We start from the raw sequence: 19,145 nt of genomic DNA on the forward strand, positions 1-19,145 counted from the left end.
AGTTAAGCTGCCACCATCAGTGGTGCTGGTATCCCGTATGGGCACTCGTTCAAGTCCCTGCTGCTCAACTTGTGATCCAGCTTCCTACTAATGGCCTGGGAAAGCAGCAGAATATGGCCCAAGTACTTGGGCCCCTGCACCCATGTGGGAGACCTAGAAGAAGCTTCTGGCTCCTAGCTTCAACCTGGCCCAGCCCTGACCATCGTGGTCATTTGGGGAGTGAAGCAGTGGATAGAACTCCCTGCCTCTGTAACTCTGACTTTCAAATAAATAAATAAATCTTTAGAAACAGAACTAGAATTTGAACCCAGGCACTCTGATGTGGGATTGTAGGTATGCCAAATGACACTGTTAACTATCATGCCAAATGCCTGCCCCAAGAAAGATTGTAATTTAAAAGTGCGTATTTTACAAAATAGCTTTTCTTCTCTGTTGACACATATTACATGTTTACTATAACAAATTTGGAAACTGAAAAAAGAAGTTAAAATTACCTAAATATCAGTGATCCAGAGATAATGTATGTTAATCTTACCTCTTTATTAATTTTCATTTATTAATATACTTACAGCATATGTAATTAAGAAAGATTTTAGTTAGAAATAACAGAATACCTAACCAACAATGTTTTAAAACAAATAAAGGCTCATTTTCTTGCTCAAGAAACCGATAGGTGGTAGTCTCAGGCTAGCAGCTCAGTCATGCCCTTCAAGACTTAGGTCTTTAGCTTAAGATTGCTGGGTTGTTTGATAGCTGCTTTGTCTTCAGGCATTTTGTTCTTCATTCTAAGCAAGAAGAATAGGCGAAAAGCTGAAGAATGTGCTAGCCAAGTTTTTGTAAAAATCCCATTCAGGGTGGGTGTTTAGCAGTTAAGACAGCTGTGCCCTAGATCGCAGTACATGCATTTGATTCCTGTCTCCAGCTCCTGATTCCAGCTTCCTGTTAATGCAGATCCTGAGAGGCAGAATGGTGGTCCAGGTAACTGGGTTCTTGCCTCCTTTGTGGGATACTTGGACCAAATTTTTTTTTTAAGTTCCATCTACAAGGTGCAGCAGGTTAAGCCGCTGTCTGCAGTGCTAGTATCCCGTATGGGTACTGGTTAGTGTCCCGGCTGCTCCGCTTCCAATTTAGCTCCCTGCTAAAGTTCCTGGGGATATAGTGGAAGACAGCCCAAGTCTTTGGGCCCCTGCACCCAGATGGGAGACCCAGAAGATGCTCCTGACCTAAGACTTCAGCCTGACCTAGCCTGGGCCATTGCAGCCATTTGGGGAATGAACCAGTGGATGGAAGATTTCTCTGTTTCTTCTCTTTCTGTAACTGTGCCTTTCAAACAAATAAATAAATCTTAAATTAAATAATAAAGTTTCATCCAGTACTTTTATTTATAATTCACTGGTCAGAGTTGGGTCATGTGATCACCCCAATATTATTTTTCACAAAGTAACAAAAGAGGAGTTAGAGATTGAGGATGGGTTAGCCAACAAACAGCTTTTTATAAGGAATACTTTTTTTTTTTAAGATCTTATTTATGTATTTGAAAGTCAGAGTTATAGAGAGAAAAGGATGAGAGAGAGAAAGAGAGAGAGAGAGAGAGAGAGAGAGATCTTCTAACCACTAGTTTACTCCCCAAATGGCCAAAACAGCTAATCCTGGGCCAGGCCAAACCCAGGAGCCCCAAAATCCATCCAGGTCTCCCACATGGGTGGGAGGAGCCCAAGCACTTGGGCCATCTTCCACTGCTTTTCCAGGCACATTAGCAGCATCCTGGAATGAAAGTAGAACAACCAGGATTTGAACTGGTACCCATGTGGGCTGCCAGTATTGCAAGTAGCAACTTAACTAGCTGTACCACAACACCAGCTCCTGTGAGGAGTACTTTTTAAAAAATGATGTAAAACCAAGACTTTTGGAAAACTTTTTCCATTTATTTATTTGCAAGGCCGAGATAGAGACAGAGGGAGATAAACAAAGTTCTTACCCACTAGTTCATTCTTCAAATATCCACAATGATACCCAGTTGGGACTGAAGCTGAGAGCTTGGAACTCAATCCAGGTTATCCTGTGAGTTGTAGAGACCTAACTACTTGAGCAATTACTGCTGCCTCCCAGGGATTTGTATTAGCAAGAAGTTGCAATCTGGAGTGGAGCTAGGAATCAAACACAGGCATTCTGAGGTAGCACAAGGGTGTTACAACCCGCATCTTAACCACAAGGCCAAACACCTGTCTCTGGGATATGCTTTAGTGGTAGTTTTCTTTAGTGTGAAATGACAATTTGTGGTCTCCTTTCAGGTTCGAATGAAATCCATGTTTGCAATTGGCTTTTGTTTTACTGCCCTAATGGGAATGTTCAATTCCATGTAAGTACCCTTCTATATGCTTTTGCTTAATAACTTACTTTATGATTGTAGGTAGGTTAACATAAACTTCTTGATAATATTTTATTTTGATATAATTTCAAGCTTATAGAAAAGTTGCAAGAATACTATACCTGGTGGCCGGCACCATGGCTCACCAGGCTAATCCTCTGCCTGCAGCACCAGCACCCCAGGTTCTAGTCCTGGTCGGGGCACTGGATTCTGTCCCGGTTGCTCCTCTTCCAGTCCAGCTCTTTGCTGTGGCCCAGGAAGGCAGTGGAGGATGGCCCAAATCTTAGGCCCTGCACCCGCATGGGAGACCAGGAGGAAGCACCTGGCTCCTGGCTTCAGATTGGCACAGCACGCTGGCTGTAGAGGCCATTTGGGGAGTGAACCAATGGAAGGAAGACTTTTCTCTCTGTCTCTCTCTCTCTCACTGTCTAACTCTGCCTGTCAAAAAAAAAAAAAAAAAGAATACTATACCTGGTATTCATACCCTACATTTATTAACATTTAACCTTTTTCACCTTTTTTCCTCTCTGTATTGTATTCAAAGCTACTTTAAAATATTTGTGGAAAATAGAATTAAAGTGTAAGTTTATTTTGGTGTAGAAATTTTTTTTAAAAAAATCCATGCATATTGCTGGGCCGGCATCATGGCATGCCATGTAAAGCTGCCTCGTGTGATGCCAGCATCCAATATGAGCACTGGTTTGTGTCCCAGATGCTCCACTTCCAATCAGCTCCGTGCTAATGCTCCTGGGAAGGAAGCAGAAGAGGGTCTAAGTACTTGGACCCCTGCCACCATGTGGGAGACCACAATGAAGCTCTTGGCTTCAGCCTGGCTGAGCCCTGGCTATTGCAGCCATTTGAAGAATAAACCAGCAAATGAAAAATCTCTCCCTGTCTCTCCTTCTGTCTAACTCTTACTTTCAAATAAATAAATAAATGTTTAAAAAGAAAAATATCCATGCATAAAGGCTCTTCAACAACTTCATAGAAAATTTTTGCACAAAAATAAGCATCCTTTGATTCTGTTTTCCATGAACTTTTTGAAGTGCCCTCATATGTCAATGTACTCATTCTTACATTATTTATATATTTTTCTAAATCACTTGAGACTATGTAATAAGCTTCATGCCTCTTTAGTCATATTACTTTATGTGTATTTCCTGAGAACAAGGACATTTTCTTATATGCTTCAAGACTGTTACCAAAATCAAGGGAATTTACTTTTGATATATATTTCCTCTGTTTTTAAGTTTCTTACTAATATTCTGCTTCCAAAGAAAGGTAGTCTTGTAAAGATGTTTTGACTCTTAAAATAGAGTCTTAATGACTATAATCTTGTTTCATAATGAAGTCAGGTACTGTTGTCTAAACTAGCACGTAGGAGACCTAAGTAATTATGGCACTGCTTTTGACAGAAGTTAGGAAAACATCCAAAGATGACAGTCATTTGTTACTTTTCGAAGGTCACATGAACTATATCATATGTGTAAGAATTTCCTTCACTCTTTCCTTTCTTCCTTCTTTTATTTAAAAAAGATTATTTATTTATTTGAAAGGCAAAGTGACAGAGAGAGTGGGAGGGAAAGAGGGTGAGAAAGAGAGAGATCTTCCATTTGCTGATTCACTCCCCAAATGGCCACAACATCTGGGACTGGGCCAGGACAAAGCCCAAGCCCAGAACTCCATCTGAGTCTGCCATGTGGGTAGCAGGGACTCAAATGCTTGAGCCATCATCTGATGCTTCCCAGATGCACTAGCCAAGAGCTGGATTGGAAGGGGACTCAAACCAGAACTCCAGTATGGGATGTGGGCATCCCAAGCAGTGGCCTAACTTGCTGCACCACAACTTGCTTTCTGTCTATCTCCCTGTTACCTCCTCCCCAAGTCTATCATATCCTTCCTACCTTTTAACTGTTTACCTTGTATAAGGCACTCCACTTGGTATCAGAATTTTACAAATAAGATGTGACCCCTGCCTTTCAGTAGTATCAAAATTTTGTAGGAAGAAAAGCAAAAATAGGGACCAACACTGTGGGGTAGGGGGTTGAGCATCCACCTGTGGTGCTGGCATCCCATATGGGTGCTGGTTCGAGTCCCAGCTGCTCCACTTCCAATCCAGCTCCCTGCTGATGGCCTGGGAAAGCAGAGGAAGATGGCCCAAGCAGCCTTATAGGAGACCCAGAGGAAGCTCCTGGCTTTGGATTGGCCCAGCTCTGGCCATTGCTGTCATTTGGGTAGTGAACCAACGGATGGAGGACCTCTCTCTCTGTCTCTCCTTCTCTCTAACTCTGCCTCTCAAGTAAATAGATAAATATTTTAAAAATTTTAAAAAAAATGTGCTTTTTGAGAATGTTATAGTAGAAATACATGTGAAGTATAGTAGGGGATAAAGAAGGCAGTTGTCATTTTTGTCTTGGTAAGGGATTTAGAGAGGGTGTCCAAAATGGTTTCAATACAAAATTTTCACTTAACTAATTGTTATTAGAATCACAAACCCTTTTAGACATGGAAGATTAAATTGCCCAAGGTAATTGGAAATCCCATGATTTCTGTATTATAGAAATTTCTGAACAATTCTAAACCCTGTAGTCTTTCACTTCTTCATGCTTTCTCTCTTTTCTTGGGTACATATCTCTGAATGACTAGGCCAACCAAACACTGAAATGTTTTAGAGTTAATAAGTAAACTTAATTGGTACTACTGAAATACTTTTCTTAAATCATTGTATTCTAGGCAGTAGAGAACTTAGATACTCACCTGCACTTTTTCTCTTTGAAGCTTAACTTCTTATTTTTCTCATACTTCTGATTTTCTTAATATGTATTTTGATTTATTTATTTTCGTTTTATTTGAATAGCAGAGAGAGAGAGAGCCCGTGAGAGAGATCGATCTCCTGTCTGCTGGCTCACTCCCCAAGTGCTCACAATAGCTAGAGCTGGGACAGGCTGAAGCCAGGAGCAGGAACTCACTCTAGGTTTCCAGTGTAGATGGCAGAGACCTAAGTACTTGAACCATCACAGGGTACTCTCCAAGGTGTGCATTAGCAGGAAGCTGGAATTAGAAGTGGAACCAGGGGGCTGGCGCTGTGATGTAGTAGGCTAAGCCTCCACTTGCAGTGCTGGCATCCTATATGGGCACAGGTTCGTGTCCCAGCTGCTCCTCTTCCATTCCAGCTCTCTTCCTATGGCCTAGGAAAGCAGTGGAAAATGGCCCAAGTGTTTGGGCCCCTGCACCCATATGGGAGACCCGGAAGAAGCTCCTGGCTTCTGATTGGCCCAGCTCCAGCTGTTACGGCCATTTGGGGAATGAACCACCAGATGTTCTCTCTGTCTCTCCCCCTCTCTGTCTGTAGCTTTACTTCTCAAATAAGTAAATAAAAATCTTCTTTAAAAAGATGTTGCAGTGTTTAAAGAAAGAAAAAGAGAAATGGAACCAGGACTCACATAAGTGAGTGCAACTCAATCAGGTGTACTCTGATTTGGAATGTTGGCATCCTAAGTGGTATCCTGACTGCTGTGCCAAGTTCCTGCCCTCTTAATAATGCTTTTCAGGTTAACAGTTTTTTTTTTTTTTTCTGGGTGTAACTATTCTTATTAGTCTTGGCTCTATTGTATGTTTACAGCAACAGATTTGAGTCCTGCTTGGCTTGAAGTTCAACATTAGATGTTATTCCTTAGTCTCATGTACAGATGAATTCTGAAATAGCCTGGATAAGAAATAACTTGGCAGCTCCTATCAGTAATAATGCTGCTTTATGTTCATGTGATTCCTGTCATAGTGTCATTTGTGAACATGTTGTGATAAACATCTTTCCCAATGTATACTTTTACATATCTACACAGATACTAAATAAGTCTGAAAGACTGCTCTCTGGGAATGTCCTCTGCTTTATTTATTTTATTTTTTCTTTATTTTTATTTTTTAAAGATCTATTTATTTTTTACTTGAAAGTTAGTTACACAGAGAGAGGAAAGGCAGAGAGAGAGAAAGGTCTTCCTTCGTCGGTTCACTCCCCAAATGGCCTCAATGGCTGGAATTGCACTGATCCAAAACCATGAGCCAGGAGTTTCCTCTGGGTCTCCTATGTGGGTGCAAGGACCCAAGGACTTGGTCCATCTTCTGATGCCTTCCCAGGCCACAGCAGAGAGCTGGATTGGAAGTGCAGCAGCCGGGACTCAAACCGGCACCCATATGAGATGCCAGCACTGCAGGCGGCAGCTTTACCCACTACGCCACAACACCAGCCCCGGTCTTCTGCTTTAAAATGTGATTTTTCTGTCAATGCCATTTATTTTCCCAAGTTTTATTACTTATTTTCCTAATTATTAAAGGTATAATTCTCATTAGAAAAATTCCAATAATACATAAATGTATAAAATATAAAGTAAAAATCACTGCCTTCCTAAAGTTAAAGATTTGAACTTTTTTTTATGTATGTAAACATATATAGGTTTTTGTATATAGAAATTGCTGGTTGTTTTGAACCAGCTGTACTTTATCTATAACAATTTTATTTAATTTTTTTTAAAAGATTTATCTTTATTTATTTGAAAGAGTTACAGAGAGAGGTAGAGACAGAGAGAGAGGTCTTGCATCCACTGGTTCACTCCCAGATGGCCGCAACGGCCAGAGCTGTGCCGATCTGAAGCCAGGAGCCAGGAGCTTCCTCTGGGTCTCCCATGTGGGCACAGGGGCCCAAGCACTTGGGCCATCCTCCACTGCTTTCCCAGGCCATAGCAGAGAAGAGATCGGAAGAAGAGCAGCCAGGACTAGAACTGGTGCCCATATGGGATGCCAGTGCCTTAGGCCAGGGCTTTAACCTGCTGCGCCACAACACAGGCCCCATCTATGACAGTTTTAAAAATGCAAAGCATAGCTCTAGGATATTCTTTTTAAAATAACTGAATAGTATTGAATGGCTATACCCTAATTTAATTTATTTAGCTAGTTTCCTGTTATTCTTCATATTGAATATTTTCAGGGAATATGTACTATAGTATATACTTATCATTTCCTTTGGGTAAATCCTAGCAGCATTGTTGGGGTAAAATTTTGGTATTAACTGTTCTTTAGAAATTTATTTGTGGTTTTTGTTTTTTGAGGGACAGAGTTCAACAGACAGACAGAGAGCTCTTATGTCTCTCTTATCCTCTGGTTCACTCATCAAATGCCCACAGTGGCTATGGCTAGGCCAGACCAAAGCTGGGAGCCAGGAACTCAATCCTGGTCTCCTACATGAATGACAAGGACCAATTACTTGAACCATCACCTGCTGCTTCCTAGGGTGTGTATTAGCAAGAAGCTGGAATCAGGAGCAGAGCTAGGCCTTGAAACTCCCATATGGGATGTGGAAATCTTAATGCTTAGACAAGATGCTTGTCCCTTTAATTTATATTTTTAGATTATATGGCCATCAATACTTGTGAGTGGATCTTTTGCCATATACTTTTCACTTGGAATTATGTATCTTTTAATATTTATTGGTCTGATAATTGAAAAATATTTCTTTTTAAAATTTTCATTTCTTTGATTACTTGTGAGATTTAGCTTATTTTCATATACTGATTACATTTTCCCCATCTAAATTTCTAGTTTATGTCCTGTGTGTTTCCCATACCCCCCTTTTTGGTGTTTGCTTTGTATTATTTACAAGAATTTTTATATATCAAGGCTATTAAGTTCTTTTTTGGGGGGATATATGGAAAATGTTATTTTATTGTTGATAAAGCTATTCTTTTCCATTATACATGCAATGTCTTCCTCATACCAGGTTATAGAATTTTTAAATATTTCTTACCTTAAAATATTTGCTTCCTCTATAAATTATTTTGGTATTCAGATTCCAACTACTAAGTCCTTAGCCATTGTTAACATCAGTTAGTTGATAAATCATCTTTTCCTCAGTGATTTGAAATGACTTCTCACATATAAGTAGCTTACCAAACCTTATACAGTGGATCTTTAAAAGTGAATCTTAAGTAGGAATGTGTCTCAAGACAATGTAGAAAGCTTTAAAAAATAGTTTTCTTGGCTTAAAACATGAAGGTTTACCTCTAAAACCTTTAATCAGTTTAGAATTACATAGAATAAAAAGTGAGAATGAACTTAAATTATTTCAAAACACAATAATGTCCACAGACAAAGCTGTACAGAGATGTCCATAGAAACTGTTCAGAATTGCCAAGTTGGAGTAAACCAAGATATCCTTCAGTAGGTGAGAGATTAAACAAATTGTGATACAAAAGAATATTTTTTAGCACTATAAAAGAAGTGAGTTAGGGCCAGCACCGCGGCTCACTAGGCTAATCCTCCGCCTTGTGGTGCCGGCACACCGGGTTCTAGTCCCGGTCGGGGCGCCGGATTCTGTCCCGGTTGCCCCTCTTCCAGTCCAGCTCTCTGCTATGGCCAGGGAGTGCAGTGGAGGATGGCCCAAGTGCTTGGGCCCTGCACCCCATGGGAGACCAGGAGAAGCACCTGGCTCCTGGCTTCAGATCAGCGCAGTATGCCGGCCACAGCGCGCCAGCCACAGCGGCCATTGGAGGGTGAACCAACGGCAAAGGAAGACATTTCTCTCTGTCTCTCTCTCTCACTGTCCACTCTGCCTGTCAAAAAAAAAAAAAAAGAAGTGAGTTAGTTATCATTCCATGAAAAGACACTTTTTTAAAAGAAAAAATGTTTACTTATTTTTATCTACTTGAAAGGCAAAGTGACAGAGTGAGCGAGAGTGAGAGAGATCATCCATCTGCTGGTTCACTCCCCAGATGCTCACAATGGCCTTGGCTGGGCCAGACCAAAGCCAGGAATCTGGAACTCCATCCAGGTCTCCCAAATGGGTGGATGGGTCTCAAGTACTTGAGCTGCCTCCCAAGATGGCATTAGCAGAAAGCTGGATCAGAAGCCAAGTAACTGGACTTAACTGACACTCCAATATGAGATGTGGGTGTCCTAAGTAACGGCTTAATCCACTGTGCCATAGTGCCCATACCAAAAACCTTAAATGAACGTTACTAAGTAAACAAAGCCAATCTGAAAAATCCACAAACTATATGATTTCCACTATATGACATTCTAGAAAAGGCAAAACCATAAAGACAGTAAAAAGATAAGCAGTTGCCTACAGATTTAGGGGAAGGGAGTGAAGAATAGGCAAAACACAGAGGATTTTTAGGGCAGTAGAACTATTGTATGACATTGTAGTGGTGGATACACACTATACGTTGATCCAAAGCTTTAGAATGTACAGCACTGGGGTCAGCATAGTGAGTAAAGCTGCCTTCTGCAATGCCAGCATCCCATGTGGATGCTGGTTTGCATCCTGGTTGTTCCCCTTCCAATCCAGCTGCCTGCTAATGCCCTGGGAAAAGCAGCAGAAGATGGCCCAAGTGTTTGGGCCCCTGCCATCCATGGGGGAGGCCCTGATGAAGCTCCTGGTGTCTGGCATCAACCTGGCCCAGTGCTGTTTGTTGTAGCCATCTGGCAAGTGAACCAGGAGATGGAAGATCTCTTTCTCTCTCTTTCTCTCTCTAACTCTTACTTTCAAAATAAATAAATAAATCTTTTTTAAAAAATGTGCAACACCAAGCATGAACCTGATGTAAACTATAGACTTGATTGATTGTAACCAACGTACCACACTCATGCAGGATGTTGATAGTAGGGGTGTGGTGCTCAGGAAGGCAAAGGTTATGTGAGAACTCTGTATTTTCTGTTCAATTTTGCTGTGAAAATGGCTCTTTAAAAAGTCAAGTAAAAAAAAATGAACCTTAAAGTAATACAATAAGGGTAAAATATAGGTTTATTCCTTGTATACTAAATGTGTGACCTTATATAAGTCATATAAGGTCTAATTTCTCACTTGTAAAATAAGAAATTAGTACCAGGTCAAGTTTTTAATAAACAATTTAAGATGATTGAAAAAATAAAAAAAGGCATAAATGACCTTTTTTTCTTCTCTGAGCTTTAATAATGTCTTTATAAAACGAAAGAATAACAGGTGAACTTTTCATAAGTTTTTCTTTTTTACTTATATGGTGCCACACTCTGTCTTGTTTCTGCATTTCACTTTTTACTTAACTTTATCTTTCTTTAACATCAGTACTTCCTGATCTAGTCTGTTCTATTTTTAAACTAAGGTATGTTATGTCCTGTCATGATTTGCTTACTGTATTAATCTCTTTCTCTGTTGATCAATGTGTACGTTGTTTTCCTTTTCCCTTTTCTTTTTTTAAACCATTATTGAGCTTAAAAAAAAAAATCAGGCATCAGGTACATTCTTAGTAATTCCAACTCAGTAAGACTAGGTTGTGGTCTAGATTTCTGTTTTTTTAATAAAAGCCTCACAGTTGGTTGTGATTTTCAACTGTTTGAAAACCACTGATCAATAAGTGTAAACTGCAGCTCTCAAAGGTTTTGCCTTATCTGTACTTTGTGATCATCTGTTGCTGAAAGTCTTTTTCACTCCAAGCCCAGCATACTTCACACTTCCCTTTCCTTCTTTCTTCTCCCACCTGGTGCATGTTGTTTTATTGTTCAATACTCACATTGAGTGTTGCTTCTTTTATGAAACTTATTTGATTCTTACAAGACTTCAGTCTGCCTTTCCCTCTAATAGTCTCTAAGTTCCCTTTCAGTGTTGCTATGCTTCAGGACTTCTAGAGATACCTATTGTAGAAATAAAATTGTTTGCAAATACATACACTGTTCCTTCTGGCATCTGTATATTCTGAAGCATTTGATCCCCTTTGAAACATGAATCAAAATTTTAAAAATAACTAGTTTCAATTATTTTTTTAACAGGATACTAACAGGTCAATTGCAATGGAACTAAATTTTCAAACTAGTTAAAGAAAATGTCTTCTACTCCCTCTTAGGTCATAGTTTATTTTAGCCCGTGATAGCTCAGGGAGTCTCATAGTACAACAGACTAGTCCCAGCAGTAAATACACATGTTGAGTTTGTATGTTTCAGTATTAACCCATTAGCAGTATTGGGAACAAATAATGCAAAATTATTTGCATTCTGTTGACAGGTCAGTAATGCAAATTTAATTTTCCAAAGGTAGGATCTCTTTAATGATGGGAGGGGGTGTCGACATTAAATTAGAGAAAAGGGAAGTCTTGATTTGTAACCTTAGTTGTGAAATATGGGAGTTAATAATCTTGGTTTTTGTTCATTATTTACAGGTAGGAGGTCATGGTAGGTTGCCTTTTTAGAATATTTTACCAATCTTTTGATATTATCTGTGGTTAAAATTAAATTTGACATATAGCTTTGATCTGAATCCATAGTTGGTTTAGACACTAATGAAGCTAATATATTTGATTAAAATCACATAACCACACAACCAGAAATATAATCATTTGTGTGGCCTTTTTTCAGTAATCATTCTCATTTGCCTTTCTTACAGTGATCATCATGCATGAATATTTATGTTAAATTTCATTTATGTTCATTCAGTTCAGACAGTTGTATGCCATTTCTTTGGGCCTAACCCTGTGTGAGAAGTAAAATAAAATTGCCCAGTCTGGGTACTTAAGGTGTTTGCCTCTTTAGAATAGAGTGGACAAAAAGAAAGAAAAGGACAGAATGGACAGCTGTGTGGGATGACTTACAGTTAGCAATGTGCTGTTCTTTTCTCTGAAGAGGTCAGTGCAGTTTGTAGGTGACCAATACAGGGATCCCTAAAGAAAGGAAAACTTCTGTAACAGTGACCCCTACACCAGCTGAATTTTACCTTCCCGAGCTGCAAAGCAGCCTGTCTGTGGGCCTGGAGAAGCTTGTTTCTTTACATCATTCAGGAGACTGGCCAGAGCTGCACTCATCCCTGATATTTATGTATCTGTCACTGGGACTCAACTCGCTGGGGATTATGACCTTTATTATTTCCCTCCCTGCCCTTTCCTTTCAGCAGACATTATTCCATATCCACCCTGTCCAAACTTACTGTTGGATACTGAGTTCTCTCTCATGCTTTCAACCATCTCTTCCTCTAAACAGTTCCTGTTTACCTCTCTGGGTCTGTCCAGTAGTCCATCCATTCTCTCTTTCCTTCCCTCCCTTTTCATCATCCATTCTAGAACCAGTTTCCATCCTAGTTTGAGTACTCATTGCCTTTGTTTTATTCTGCTATTACCTCTTATCCTGATAATGCAATAGCTTCCCAACCACCCTCTCTCCTTTAGCTCTTTTCTCCACATTGTTAACTGTCCTCAGAAACCTGTTACTCATTTCCTAATAACGTCATATGCTACTGATTGAATAGTAACATGTTTTGGACACTATACTAAACCCTTTACATATGCTACCCTTTTACTCTTTAACAGTCTTCTGAGATAAGGATTATAACCTTTGCTTTACAGATGAGGCTTTGGGACTCGAGATTATTTAACTTGCCCAAGGTCTCAAAACTAGTAAATGTTGAACTGGTATTAAGGCCACGTTTCTCAGACTCTAAAGTCTGTACATACCACTGTGAAACTTGACTATTGATTTTAGTCAAATTCTTTACTCTGATTTGCACAGCATTCTATGCTTTGGCCTCAACCTGTTTTTCTTTTTCTTCTTTTTTTTTTTTTCTCAACCTGTTTTTCAAACTTTTTTTCTTATCATGGCTTACTAACTACTATTTCTTTCTCTCTCTCTCTCTCTCTTTTTAAGATTGATTTATTTATTTGAAAGGCAGAGTTAGAGAGAGGCAGAGGCTAGAGATAGATCTTCCATCCACTAGTTCACTCCCCAGATGGCTGCAACTTCCAGAGCTGCTGTGATCTGAAGCCAGGAGCCAGGAGCTGCTTCTGGATCTCCCATGCGCGTACAGGGGCCCAAGCACTTGGGCCATCTTTTGCTGCTTTCCCAGGCCATAGCAGAGGGCTGGATTGGAAGTGGAGCAGCTGGGACTTGAACTGGCAAACCATATGGGATGCCAGCACTGCAGGCAGCGGCTTTACCAACCACACCACAGTGCTGGCCCCCAGTTGTTTCAACTGCACTGTTTACTGCTCCTGGAATATTTATTTCACATTTTAGGATCAAATTCCTTTAAAATAATCTTTGAGTTTTTTTTTTTTTTTTTTAAGATTTATTTATTTATTTGAAAGGCAGAGTTAGAGAGACAGAGAAGGAGAGAAGGGAGAGATCTTTCATCCATAAATGGCCGCATCAGCGGTGGAAACCGCCAGCCAGAAGCTTCCTCCGGGTTCCTATGTGGTGCAGAAACCCAAACACTTGAGCCATCCTCTGCTGCTCTCCCAGGGGCAGTAATAGGGAGCTGGATCAGAAATGGATCAGGGCAGCCAGGACTCAAACAGGTGCTTGTATGGGATGCTGGTGCTACAGGGTGCTGCTTTAACCCACTGAGCCACAGCACCAGCCCCATCTTTTGAGTTTTGATTAAGAATTTATCAAGTATATTTCAGCAACATGAATGAGTCTGGAGGACCTTATATTAAATCAAATAATCCAGGCACAGAGAAATAAATACCACTTGTTCTCACTCATGTGTGGATACTAAAAAAGTTAATCTCACAGAAGTATAAAATAGAATATTGTCTACCAGGAAGGAAAGAGAAAGGAAGAGAAGATAGAGGATGGGTAATAGGTACAAATGTAGAGTTAGGTAGGAGGAATAGGCTTTAATGTTCTGTAGCACAGTAGGGTGTCTCTAGTTAGCAATGATTTATTGTAGATTTCAAAATAGGACAGGATCTTGAAAGTTCTCCACACAAAGAAGTAATAAGTGGGGGCTGGTGTTGTGGCATAGCAGGTAAAGTCACCACCTGCAATGCCAGCATCCCACAAGGGCGCCAATTTGTGTTCCAGCTGCTCCACTTCTGATCCAGTTCCCTGCTAATGGTCTGGGAAAAGCAGCAGAAGATGACCCAAGTTTTTGGGACCTGATACCCACATGGGAGACCTGGAAGAACCTCCTGGCTCCTGGTTTCATCCTGGCCCAGCTCTGGCCATTGCAGCCACCTGGGGAGAGAAGCAGTGGATGGCAGATCTCTCTGTCTCTCTCTCTCTCTCTCTCTCTCTCTCTCTCTGTAACTATGACTTTCAAATAAATAAATAAATCTTTAGAAAAGAAAAGAAATGGTAAGTGAGGTGATAGGTAATGCTAATTACTCTGATTTGATTTTTTACAAGGATTTTATTGGGTTTCATTTGTTTTGTTTTGTTTTGTTTTTTAACTTTTATTTAGTAACTATAAATTTCCAAAGTACCTGATTTGATTTTTATACATTATATACATGTATTAAAATATCACACTCACTGTGTATGTACAGTATAGACATAGACATTGTTTGTAGAGTGGCCATTTAGCGTAACACTTAAGACAGCTTCCTGCTAATGCACTTGGGAGGCAGCAGGAGGTGGCCCAACTACTTGGGCCCCTGCTGCCCATGTGGGAGACCAGGATGGAACTGCAGGCTCCTGCCTTCAGCCTGGTCCAGTGTTGGCAGTTGTAGCCATTAGGGGAGTGTACCAGTGGATGGAAGATCTCTCTCCCTCTCTCTCTGATACTCTGCCATTCAAACAAATAAATTTTTAAAAATTAAGTGGAATATGAATATAAGGACTCTGCTGATGAGAAAGGAATTTCATTCCCCACATTTTCTTCACATGGTTTTAGAAGCATCAGTTCTAAAGATTGCATAAATACCATGGCAGTAACACAGGCATTCTCTGTATCTCTGCATACTGGAATATGTTCAGTATTTTACCATTAACTATTTAACCCTCTTCTGATTGGATGGTCTAACTCAATGTATGTTAAAACTGGCACGGTGAGGGGAGGGGACAAGGGGGAAGGAAAAAAAGGAGGGGAGAGAGGAGGGGGAAAGGTTTAGAAAGGATGAAACAAAATTATTTGTCTTTTCATATGGTTGTATAAAACTTATACATAGATAAATCCAGAGGATCAGACTTAAATTTACTAGAACCTATTAGAGTTCAGCAAGATATCCAGTTAGAAAATAAAACCTCAGGGGTGGGAGTCTGGTATAGCAGTTAAGAAGAGGCTGCTTGAATGCCTGCATCCTACATCAGAGAGCCTGGGTTCCAATCTCGGTTCACTTAAAAAAATTTATTTATTTATTTGAAAGTCAGAGTTACACAGAGAGAGGATTCTTAATAGACTTAATCATGTAACAGCACTTGGCGAATATTTATTAGTCTTGGATCCATATTGAAATACCTGGTTATTTATGCAGTTCGTCAGTGTAAGATAACTTTATTTTTAATGGTGTAAGTTTTCTAAACTATAGAGGTCCAAGAAGTCACATAGAATTACCTTTATTGGTAAAATGACATGAAGGTTTCATTATAATCAGGTGCCTTATAAAAGACTACTGTTGGCAGGAAGAAAGGCTCTCTGTCTTAAGAACATTTTCTTTCTGTCAGCTTTCGTATTCAGAGCAGTAGCTCTATCTGCATTTCTTACCAGTGGAGGATCATATAATGTAAATATTTTGCCACATATAACTGCTTTATTAATGTTTTTGTTCTGGTGTTTGTACCCTATATATGTTTGGGTGTTTTTTTTTTTTTTTTGAGGTTTATTTATTGTTTTGAAAGGTAGAGTTAGAGAGAGAACCGTCCATTGGTTCATTCCCAAAATGGCCACAACAGATAGAGCTGGGCTGACCCAAAGCCAGGAGCCAGGAGCCTCCTCCAGGTCTCCCACTTGGGTGCAAGGACCCAAGCACTTGGGCCATCCTATGCTGCCTTCCAAGGTGCATTAGCAGAGAGCTGGAACAGAAGTGGAGCAACCAGGACTTGAACTGGTGCCCATATGGGATGCTGGCACTGCAGGTGGCAGCTTTACCCACTACACCACAATGGTGGCCCCACTGTATGTGTTTTAAAAAATATTATTATTATGTCTTAGATTGTCAGAACCTAGAAGTTAAAGACTATGTCTCTATTTTTATATGCTGGTATATAAAATTGATATTTAAAGGCATGTTTTGATCATATGGAATAAAATTATTCAGTCTTCAAAATAATTTGTCATGTGTTCATTTTGGATATCCCATTTACTTTTAAGATTCATTGACAAATAGCAGATACTTTTCAGAAAAAAGCCTGGGGCCAGTGTTATGGCATGGTAGATTAAGCTTCTGTCTGCAGTGCCAGCATCCCATATGGGTGCAGGTTGGAGACCTGGCTGCACCACTTCTGATTTAGCTCCCTGCTAATGCATCTGGGAAAGCAGAGGAAGATGGCACAAGTACATGGGAGACCCTGATAAAGCTCTTAGCTGCTGGCTTCAGCCTGGCCCAGACCCAGCCATTGTGGCCATTTGGGGAGTGAGCAAGCAGATAGAAGATCGATCTCTCTCCCTCTCTTTCTCTCTCTCACTCTAACTCTGCCTTTCAAATAAATAAAATAAATCTTAAAAAAAAAAATAAAAGCCTCTGCTCTACCGGGCATTCATCGAATGTGTCCTTATTCTGCTGGTTAGAGCAAGTCAAGTGGTTAAATCTGACAGTTGACCCTGCCTGCTATATATATAGTTCGTAGTGAGGTTTGGGGGGTCTTGGAAAAGAAGGTTATTAAAATCCTATTGATGTTAGGATTTATAATAGTGGTTCTCAAGCAAGCTCTGGGAATCCCTAGACATCTCTAGAACCCATTCAGGAAGTCCTTGAAACCAAAACTATTTCATAGTAATTCTGAGATATTGCTTGCTTTTCTCCCCTACTTCTTTCTCTCATGAATGTACCGTGGAGTTTTCCAGAACATTCATGATATGTGATAGCAACAATCTGAAGACTGAGGCAGCTCTGAGAATCCAGGTAGCTTTTTAAAAGTCAAACATTAAAGAGATTGTACAAATGAGACAGTGCCTCTCTTCTCATTAAACTTTTTGTTGTTGTTGGAATAAATTTTCAAGGTTATTTTTCTGAAAATATTTATGTTAACATGAAATGAATTCCTTGCTACTTTTTAAATAAATTTATAAATATTTTTAATATTTTTTAGAGAGATCTTCATCTGCTGGCTCATGCCTCAAATGACCACAGTGGTCAGGTCTGGTCCAAGCTGAAGCCAAGAGCCTGGAACTCCATCTAGGTCTCCCACATGATGGCAGAGGCCCAAGTCCCTGGGCCATCTTCTGCTGCTTTCCCAAGCACATTACCAGGGAACTGGATCAGAAGTCAAGCAGCCAGGACTTGAACTGGCCCTCAGATATGGGATGCCAGCATCACTGACAGAAGCTTAACCTATTGTACCACAGTACCAGCCCCCTCAGTTTTAACTTCTGACAGAGGAAACATTAATAGCTATAACCTACACAAGCAAAAGCTTTTTTGGGCCTTCAGTAATTTGTCAGTATGGAAAGGGATCCTTACACAAAAAGAATTGAGGGCCGGCGCCGCGGCTCACAAGGCTAATCCTCCGCCTTGCGGAGCCGGCACACTGGGTTCTAGTCCCGGTCGGGGCGCCGGATTCTGTCCCGGTTGCCCTTCTTCCAGGCCAGCTCTCTGCTGTGGCCCAGGAGTGCAGTGGAGGATGGCCCAAGTCCTTGGGCCCTGCACCCCATGGGAGACCAGGAGAAGCACCTGGCTCCTGCCATTGGATCAGCGCGGTGCGCTGGCCGCAGCGTGCCAGCCGCGGCGGCCATTGGAGGGTGAACCAACGGCAAAGGAAGACCTTTCTCTCTTGTCTCTCTCTCACTGTCCACTCTGCCTGTCAAAAAAATAAGTAAAAAAAAAAAAAAAAAAAAAGAAAAAGAATTGAGGCTCACTAATTTAGAAAAGAGTGATGGGAAAGATCTAGGCCCTTTCTTAACATTTCTGTACTTTAGGCTCATGTATGTCTCTTTTTAGCATGCCAATTTTCTTTATTTTTTAGACATCAAGAGATTAAAAGTTCTGTTTCTGTCCCAGATTCTTTTCTAGAAGTAAGAAACCCATCAGTCCTCCAAAAATAACAATTCTGTGGTTTTTTTCTTTTTAGATTTGATGGAAGAGTTGTAGCAAAACTCCCCTTTACCCCCCTTTCCTACATCCAAGGACTGTCTCATCGAAACTTGCTGGGGGATGACACAACGGACTGTTCCTTCATCTTCCTGTATATTCTGTGTACTATGTCGATTCGACAGGTGAGTGACCCCATCACCATCCAATATGCGTGCCCTTCCTTGTGCTCATACCCTGAATGAGCTTTTACTCCATAATACTGAAACTTTTTGTGTTGCTACTGAAATCTTTCAGTGGATTATGATTCCAGGATATGGTGCTGAAGCTGTTTTAAATGCGTGGAGGTTTGGATTACTGATCCTGCTTTCTGCATCCCACCTTAGAGCTGTCAGGTTCCTTCATTGCAACTGTCTGAAGCTACACAAGTATCATTTCTTCATTGTATACCAGCACCTCTTTGTAATTCAGGAACACAAGTAAATTTAGTAATTCAGTAACTTTAATGTTTTTACGATTAAGATAAATTCTCAGTTGTGGAACCTACATTCCTACATTGGGATTGACACTTGGACTAGAGGTTGCTTGCCAGTTAGGAAGTCTGAGTTCTTTATCTGAATACCTGGGTTTGATATCCTGCTCTGACTTCTGACTGTAGCTTCCTGCTTATGTGATCCCTGGGAGGCAGCCATGATAGCTCAAGTGATTGGGCTCCTGCCACCCACCTGGAAGACCTGGTTTAAGTTCCCAGTTCCCAGCTCCCTCCCAGCTCAGTTCTGACTATCGTGTGTATTGAAGGAGTGGACCAGAGGATGGGAACTCTCTCTTTGACCGTCTGTCTCTCTCTCTGTAGCTCT

The 19,145-nt window shown here is 40.5% G+C and overlaps 1 protein-coding gene across 1 annotated transcript in view; it reads left to right on the forward strand.

The window, feature by feature from the left end:
* The window catches only part of TMCO1 (transmembrane and coiled-coil domains 1), a 58,845-nt gene that overhangs the window by 17,557 nt on the left and 22,143 nt on the right, over positions 1 to 19,145 (forward strand). Inside the window, exons 5-6 of the mRNA XM_002715830.5 lie at positions 2,292 to 2,359; positions 18,329 to 18,473. Of these exons, the coding sequence (XP_002715876.3) occupies positions 2,292 to 2,359; positions 18,329 to 18,473 (213 nt within the window). The remainder of the gene's footprint in view (positions 1 to 2,291; positions 2,360 to 18,328; positions 18,474 to 19,145) is intronic.

Source organism: Oryctolagus cuniculus, chromosome 7, assembly GCF_964237555.1.
Source record: "Oryctolagus cuniculus chromosome 7, mOryCun1.1, whole genome shotgun sequence".
In the NCBI taxonomy this organism is placed as follows: Eukaryota; Metazoa; Chordata; class Mammalia; order Lagomorpha; family Leporidae; genus Oryctolagus; species Oryctolagus cuniculus.